The sequence below is a fragment of the Symphalangus syndactylus genome, chromosome 17 (assembly GCF_028878055.3).
Source record: "Symphalangus syndactylus isolate Jambi chromosome 17, NHGRI_mSymSyn1-v2.1_pri, whole genome shotgun sequence".
NCBI classification, from domain to species: Eukaryota; Metazoa; Chordata; class Mammalia; order Primates; family Hylobatidae; genus Symphalangus; species Symphalangus syndactylus.
This window is the reverse complement of record NC_072439.2, coordinates 99,584,708-99,592,433: the sequence shown is the minus strand read 5'-3', so window position 1 is coordinate 99,592,433 and position 7,726 is coordinate 99,584,708. Positions and strand designations below refer to the sequence as shown.

The 7,726-nt window shown below is 57.8% G+C and overlaps 1 protein-coding gene across 2 annotated transcripts; it reads right to left on the bottom strand.

Moving 5' to 3' along the window:
* Window positions 1–575: 575 nt before the first annotated feature.
* LOC134733225 (mucin-7-like) lies at window positions 576–7,174 on the bottom strand. Of its 2 annotated transcripts, none has more exons than XM_063622251.1 (3): window positions 6,306–7,174; window positions 1,484–6,255; window positions 576–1,436 (listed from the first exon to the last, which is right to left on the bottom strand). In XM_063622251.1, exon 2 carries the CDS (start codon window positions 4,281–4,283, stop codon window positions 3,288–3,290), a length of 996 nt encoding a protein of 331 aa, XP_063478321.1. In that variant the 5' UTR covers window positions 4,284–6,255; window positions 6,306–7,174; the 3' UTR covers window positions 576–1,436; window positions 1,484–3,287. The 2 variants fall into 2 exon arrangements, with proteins under 2 accessions (XP_063478321.1, XP_063478322.1); XM_063622252.1 differs by having other exon boundaries at window positions 1,484–5,839; window positions 6,353–7,174.
* Between the last annotated feature and the right edge of the window lie 552 nt (window positions 7,175–7,726).

Below are 7,726 nucleotides of genomic sequence, written 5' to 3'. Positions count from 1 at the left end.
GAATGGTATTTAGAGATGAAACCCCGATAGAGAGGGTGTGTGTCTGGCACAGAGAAGAGCCTGTGCAAAAGCCGGCGGGGCGAGAGGACACTGTGTGTTCATCCACCTGAGGGGCGACCAGCAGGCTGGAGCTCAGCGGGTTGAGAGGAGGATGCAGAGCCCGGGAAAGGCACCCTAGGCAGAGGGCACAGCAGGACAAAGGCCTGGAGTCGGGCCCGAGCCTGTGTGGTTTGAGGAACGGACAGAGGCCTGTCTGGCAGGAAGGGAACGGCACAGGGGAGAGACCTGAGGCCAGAGCAGAGGGCAGGGCTGTGCTGGGCACTGTGGGCTATGGATGGTGCTGGCATTTCAGAGGGGAGACCATAGACCAGGGCAGAGGGCAGGGCCGTGCTGGGCACTTTGGGCTGTGGATGGGAGCTGGCATTTATGCTCAGGTGATGGGAATATGTTAAAAGATTTTAAGGAGGGGAATAGCAGTTGGGATTAATGTGTATTCTGGGAATCTCAACAAAGTAAATTCATAGTTCGAATTTTCATAAGACTTCTGCACAGGGAGAGAGAAATAAGATCGCGTCTACAGCTGTGTGATGATTTTATTTAAAAATACTACGAAGTTTTTAAACGTGATTTCAAATGGTGCGTTTCTGTTTCACATTGGACATAAGTAGATTGCAAGGCTAATGGAAAGTAGAAAAGTTAACTCACGAACATAAAAGAGATAACGATTTGAAAACAAAACATGTATTCATTTACTTTGGCTGCAGTTTTCTTGACGGCTGAATTTCATGAGAAGGGATTGTTCAGGGAGGGTCGTGGGGCTGAAGACCTGGAGAGGAGCTGGTGCTACCGCTGTTCAAATCTGAGGGTGGTGGAGATGGAGCCTTGGGGAGCAACAGGTGCTGCCTTTTAAATCTGAGAGTCATTGAGCTGGACGTCCAGGGAGGAGCCGGTGCTGCCGCTGATGTCTTAGGTTGAGGAGCTGAAGACAAATGAAGGAGCCGGTGTGGCTGTTGTGTGAGGGTCGTGGAGCTGGAGATCCAGGTGGGAGAGGTGTTCTAGCTCGGGGAGTAGCTGCTGTTCTACCGTGAGGTCCCTGCAGCTGCAGACCCGGAGAGGCATTGATGTTGTAGATTGAGGGCCGTGTAGCTGGAGACCCGGTGAGGAGCTGATGTTCCAGTTTGAGGATCTTGCAGCTGCAGATGTGGAGAGGAGCCGATGTTCCGGTTTGAGGATCTTGCAGCCGCAGACCCGGGGAGGAGCTGATGTTCCGGTTTGAGGGTCTTTGCAGCCGCAGAACGGGGGAGGAGCTGTTGTTCCGGTTTGAGGGTCCCGCAACCGCGGACCCGGGGAGAAGCTGATGTTCTGGTTTCAGAGTATTGCAGCCGCGGAGCCGTGTAGGAGCTGATGTTCCAGTTTGAGGGTCTTGCAGCTGCAACCTGGGAAGGAGCTGATGTTCTGGTTTGGGCGTCTTGCAGCCGCAGACCCAGGGAGGAGCTGATATTCCAGTTTAAGGGTCTTGCAGCCACAGACCCGGGGAGGAGCTGATGTTCCGGTTTAAGGGTCTTGCAGGCGCAGACCTGTGGAGGCGCGGATGTTCCTGTTTGAGGGTCTTGCAGCCGCAGACCTGTGGAGGCGCGGATGTTCCTGTTTGAGGGTTTTGCAGCCGCAGACCCGGGGAGGAGCCGATGTTCTAGACTGAGGGTCATGCAGACGCAGACCCGGAGAGGAGCCGATGTTGTAGTTTGAGGATCTTGCAGCCACAGACCCTAAGAGGAGCTGGTGTTCCAGTTTGAGGTTCGTGCAGCCCAAAACCCGGGGAGGAGCCGATGTTCCAGTTTGAGGTTCATGCAGCCACAGACCTAGGGAGGAGCTGATGTTCCAGTTTGAGGGTCGTGCAGCCACATTCCCGGAGAGGAGCTGATGATCCAGTTTGAGGGTCGTGCAACCGCAGACACGGGGAAGAGCTGATGTTCCAGTTTGAGGGTCATGCAGCCGCAGACTCAGGGAGGAGCCGATGTTCCGGTTTGAGGGTCGTGCAGTGGCAGACCCGGGGAGGCACTGATGTTCCGGTTTGAGGGTCGTGCAGTCGCAGACCCGGGGAGGAGCTAATGTTCCCGTTTGTGGGTCTTGAAGCCGCAGACCTGGGAAGGAGCTGATGTTCCCGTTTGGGAGTATTGCAGCCGCAGACCCGGGGAGGAGCTGATGTTCCGGTTTGGGGGTCTTGCAGCCACAGACCTGGGGAGCAGGTGATGTTCCGCTTTGGGGGTCTTGCAGCCGCAGACCCGGGGAGGAGCTGATGTTCCGGTTTGGGGGTCTTGCAGCCGCAGACCCGGGTAAGAGCTGATGTTCCGGTTTGAGGGTGGTGCAGCCATGGACCCGAGGAGGAGCTGATGTTCCGGTTTCTGGGTCTTGCAGCCGCGGATCCAGGGAGGAGCTCATGTTCCGGTTTGAGGATGGTGCAGCCGCGCACCGGTGGAGGAGCTGATATTCCGGTTTGAGGGTCTTGCATCTGCGGAGCCAGGGAAGAGCTGAAGTTCCGGTTTGAGGGTCTCGCAGCCGCAGACCCAGGGAGGAGCTGATGTTCTGGATTGGGGGTCTTGCAGCCGCAGACCTGGGGAGGAGCTTATGTTCCCGTTTTGGAGTATTGCAGCCACAGACCTGGGGAGGAGCTGATGTTCTGCTTTGAGGGTCTCACAGCTGCAGACCAGGGAGGAGCTGATATTCGGGTTTGAAGGTCTTACAGACCCGTGAAGGAGCTGATGTTCCAGTTGCACGGTCCTGCAGCCATGGACCTGGGGAGGAGCTGATGTTCCGGTTTCAGGGTCTTGCAGCTGCGGACCTGGGGAGGAGCTGATGTTCCGGTTTGAAGGTCTTGCCGCCACAGACCCTTGGAGGAGCTGATGTTCCGGTTTCAGGGTATTGCAGCTACGGACCTGGGGAGGAGCTGATGTTCTGGTTTGAGGGTCTTGAAGCCGCGGACCCGCGGAGGAGCTGATGTTCCGGTTTGAGGGTCTTGCAGCCACAGACCCTTGGAGGAGCTGATGTTCCGGTTTCAGGGTATTGCAGCCGCAGACCTGGGGAGGAGCTGATGTTCTGGTTTGAGGGTCTTGCAGACGCAGACCCGGGGAGGAGCTGATGTTCTGGTTTGGGGGTCTTGCATCTGCAGTCCGGGGGAGGAGCTGATGTTCTGGTTTGGGGGTCTTGCAGCCACGGACCCGGCGAGGAGCCGATGTTCCAGTTTCAGGGTCTTCCAGGCGCACACCCGGGGAGGAGCTGATGTTCCAGTTTTAGGGTCTTGCAGCCGCAGACCCGGGGAAGAGCTGATGTTCCAGTTTGAGGGTCGTGCATCCACATTCCCGGAGAGGAGCTGATGATCCAGTTTGAGGGTCGTGCAACCGCAGACACGGGGAAGAGCTGATGTTCCAGTTTGAGGGTCGTGCAGCCGCAGACCCAGGGAGGAGCTGATGTTCCGGTTTGAGGGTCGTGCAGTGGCAGACCCTGGGAGGCACTGATGTTCCGGTTTGAGGGTCGTGCAGCCGCAGATCCGGGGAGGAGCTAATGTTCCCGTTTGGGGGTCTTGAAGCTGCAGACCTGGGAAGGAGCTGATGTTCCCGTTTGGGAGTATTGCAGCCGCAGACCCGGGGAGGAGCTGATGTTCCGGTTTGGGGGTCTTGCAGCCGCAGACCTGGGGAGCAGGTGATGTTCCGCTTTGGGGGTCTTGCAGCCGCAGACCCGGGTAAGAGCTGATGTTCCGGTTTGAGGGTGGTGCAGCCATGGACCCCAGGAGGAGCTGATGTTCCGGTTTCTGGGTCTTGCAGCCGCGGATCCAGGGAGGAGCTCATGTTCCGGTTTGAGGATGGTGCAGCCGCGGACCTGGGGAGGAGCTTATGTTCCGGTTTGAGGGTCTTGCAGCCGCGGACCCGAGGAGGGGCTGATGTTCCGGTTTTAGGGTCTTGCAGCCGCGGACCTGGGGAGGAGCTGATGTTCCAGTTTGAGGGTCTTGCAGCCGCAGACCTGGGGAGGAGCTGATGTTCCGGTTTGAGGGTCTTGCAGCTGCGGACCCGGGGAGGAGCTGATGTTCCGGTTTGACGGTCTTGCAGCTGCAAACCCCGGGAGGAGCTGATGGTCCGGTTTGAGGATCTTGCAGCCGCGGACCAGGGATGAGCTGATGTTCCGGTTTCAGGGTCTTGCAGCCGCAGACCCTTGGAGGCGCGGATGTTCCTGTTTGAGGGTTTTGCAGCCGCAGACCCGGGGAGGTGCCAATGTTCTACATTGAGAGTCATGCAGCCGCAGACCTGGAGGGGAGCCGATGTTGTAGTTTGAGGATCTTGCAGCCGCAGACCCTGAGAGGTGCCGGTGTTTCAGTTTGAGGTTCGTGCAGCCGAAAACCCGGGGAGGAGCCAATGTTCCAGTTTGAGGGTAGTGCAGCCGCAGACCCGGGGAAGAGCAGATATCCCAGTTTGAGGGTCGTGCAGCCGCATTCCAGGGGAGGAGCTGATGTTCCAGTTTGAGGGTCGTGTACCCACAGATCCAGGGAAGAGCTGATGTTCCAGTTTGAGGGTCGTGCAGCCGCAGACCAGGGGAGGAGCTGATGTTCCAGTTTGAGGGTCGTGCAGCCGCAGACCCAGGGAGGCTCTGATGTTCGAATTTGAGGGTCGTGCAGCCGCAGACCCGGGGAGGAGCTGATGTTCCGGTTTGAGGGTCTTGCATCCGCAGACCAGCGGAGGAGCTGATGTTCCAGTTTGAGGGTCGTGCAGCTGCAGGCCCGGCGAGGAGCTGATCTGCTTTGAGGGTCGTGCAGCCGCAGACCCGGGGAGGAGCTGATGTTCCGGTTTGAGGGTCTTGCAGCCGCGGCCCCGAGGGGGTGCTGATGTTCCGGTTTGAGGGTCTTGCAGCTGCAGCCCCGAGTAGGTGCTGATGTTCCGGTTTGAGGGTCTTGCAGCCACGGACCCGGGCAGGAGCTGATGTTCCAGTTTGAGGGTCTTGCAGCTGCGGATCCGGGGAGGAGCTGATGTTCCGGTTTGTCGGTCTTGCAGCCGCAAACCCGGGGAGGAGCTGATGTTCCGGTTTGTCGGTCTTGCAGCCGCAAACCCGGGGAGGAGCTGATGTTCCGGTTTGAGGGTCTTCCAGCTGCGGACCAGGGAGGAGCTGATGTTCCGGTTTCAGGGTCTTGCAGCCGCAGACCTGTGGAGGCGTGGATGTTCCTGTTGGAGGGTTTTGCAGCTGCAGACCCAGAGAAGTGCCAATGTTCTACATTGAGGGTCATGCAGCCGCAGACCTGGAGGGGAGCCGATGTTGTAGTTTGAGGATCTTGCAGCCGCAGACCCTGAGAGGCGCCGGTGTTTCAGTTTGAGGTTCGTGCAGCCGAAAATTCGGGGTGGAGCCAATGTTCCAGTTTGAGGGTAGTGCAGCCGCAGACCCGGGGAAGAGCAGATATTCCAGTTTGAGGGTCGTGCAGCCGCATTCCAGGGGAGGAGCTGATGTTCCAGTTTGAGGGTCGTGTACCCGCAGATCCAGGGAAGAGCTGATGTTCCAGTTTGAGGGTCGTGCAGCCGCAGACCTGGGGAGGAGCTGATGTTCCAATTTGAGGGTCGTGCAGCCGCAGACCTGGGGAGGAGCTGATGTTCCGGTTTGAGGGTCTTGCATCCGCAGACCAGCGGAGGAGCTAAAGTTCCAGTTTGACGGTCGTGCAGCCGCAGGCCCGGCGAGGAGCTGATCTGCTTTGAGGGTCGTGCAGCCGCGGACCCGGGGAGGAGCTGATGTTCCGGTTTGAGGGTCTTGCAGCCGCGGACCTGGGGAGGAGCTGATGTTCCGGTTTGAAGGTCTTGCAGCCGCGGACCTGGGGAGGAGCTGATGTTCTGCTTTGAGGGTCTCGCAGCTGCAGACCAGGGAGGAGCTGATATTCGGGTTTGAGGGTCTTACAGACATGTGAAGGAGCTGATGTTCCAGTTGGACGGTCCTGCAGCCATGGACTTGGGGAGGAGCCGATGTTCCGGTTTGAGGGTCTTGCAGCCACAGACCCTTGGAGGAGCTGATGTTCCGGTTTCAGGGTGTTGCAGCCGCAGACCTGGGGAGGAGCTGATGTTCTGGTTTGAGGGTCTTGCAGCCGCAGACCCGCGGAGGAGCTGATGTTCCTGTTTGAGGGTCTTGCATCCGAAGTCCCGGGGAGGAGCTGATGTTCTGGTTTGGGGGTCTTGCAGCCACGGACCCGGGGAGGAGCCGATATTCCGGTTTGAGGGTCTTGCAGCCGCGGACCTGGGTAGGAGCTGATGTTCCAGTTTGAGGGTCTTGCAGCCGCGGCGGACCTGGGGAGGAGCTGATGTTCCGGTTTCAGGGTCTTGCAGCCGCGGACCAGGGAGGAGCTGATGTTCCGGTTTCAGGGTCTTGCAGCCTCAGACCCGTGGAGGCGTGGATGTTGCTGTTTGAGGGTTATGCAGCCGCAGACCCGGGGAGGTGCCAATGTTCTACATTGAGGGTCGTGCAGCCGCAGACCTGGAGAGGAACCGATGTTGTAGTTTGAGGATCTTGCAGCCGCAGACCCTGAGAGGCGCCGGTGTTTCAGTTTGAGGTTCATGCAGCCGAAAACCCGGGGAGAAGCCGATGTTCCAGTTTGAGGGTAGTGCAGCTGCAGACCCGGGGAAGAGCAGATATGCCAGTTTGAGGGTCGTGCAGCCGCATTCCAGGGGAGGAGCTGATGTTCCAGTTTGAGGGTCGTGTACCCGCAGATCCGGGGAAGAGCTGATGTTCCAGTTTGATGGTCGTGCAGTCGCAGACCAGGGGAGGAGCTGATGTTCCAGTTTGAGGGTCGTGCAGCCGCAGACCCAGGGAGGCGCTGATTTTCCAATTTGAGGGTCGTGCAGCCGGAGACCTGGGGAGGAGCTGATGTTCCGGTTTGAGGGTCTTGCATCCGCCGACCAGCGGAGGAGCTGATGTTCCAGTTTGAGGGTCGTGCAGCTGCAGACCCGGGGAAGAGCTAATGTTCCGATTTGAGGGTCGTTCCGCTGCAGACCAGGGGAGGAGCTGATGTTCCAGTTTGAGGGTCATGCAGCGCAGACCCAGGGAGGCGCTGATGTTCCAATTTGAGGGTCGTGCAGCCGCAGACCTGTAGAGGAGCTGATGTTCCGGTTTGAGGGTCTTCCGGCCGCAGACCAGCGGAGGAGCTGATGTTCCAGTTTGAGGGTCGTGTAGCCACAGACTCGGCGAGGAGCTGATGTTCTGCTTTGAGTGTCTCGCAGCCCGAGACCAGGGAGGAGCTGATGTTCCGGTTTGAGGGTCTCACAGCCACAGGCCCGTGGAGGAGCTGATGTTGCGGTTTCAGGGTTTTTTTTTTTTTTTTTGGTTAGAAATAATTTAATTCAACTTCCTTTGTTTTACATAAGAAAAAATTCAAGTTTATCCAAGGCCACACAGGTAATGTTTAGAATCCAGAACAACAATTGGATTTTCTGCTTTCCAGGATCTTTAGCTCATCTTTCTTCCTTTCTACTTATGTATAATGCAGGAGCTGGCAAGTAGAGCTCTTTTAACTCTGTTTTGTTGTCGCTGGGTTGGTTGGTGGGTTTGTCTGTTGTATTTTTCATATGTTTTGCCTTGTTGGCCAGGGTGGTCTCGAACTCCTAGCCTGAAGTGATCAACCCGCCTCGGCATCCCAGAGCGCTGGGACTACAGGCGTAAGCCACCACGTCCAGCCCCCACATTGCTTCTGGCCTCCGTGGTAGACCTCCCA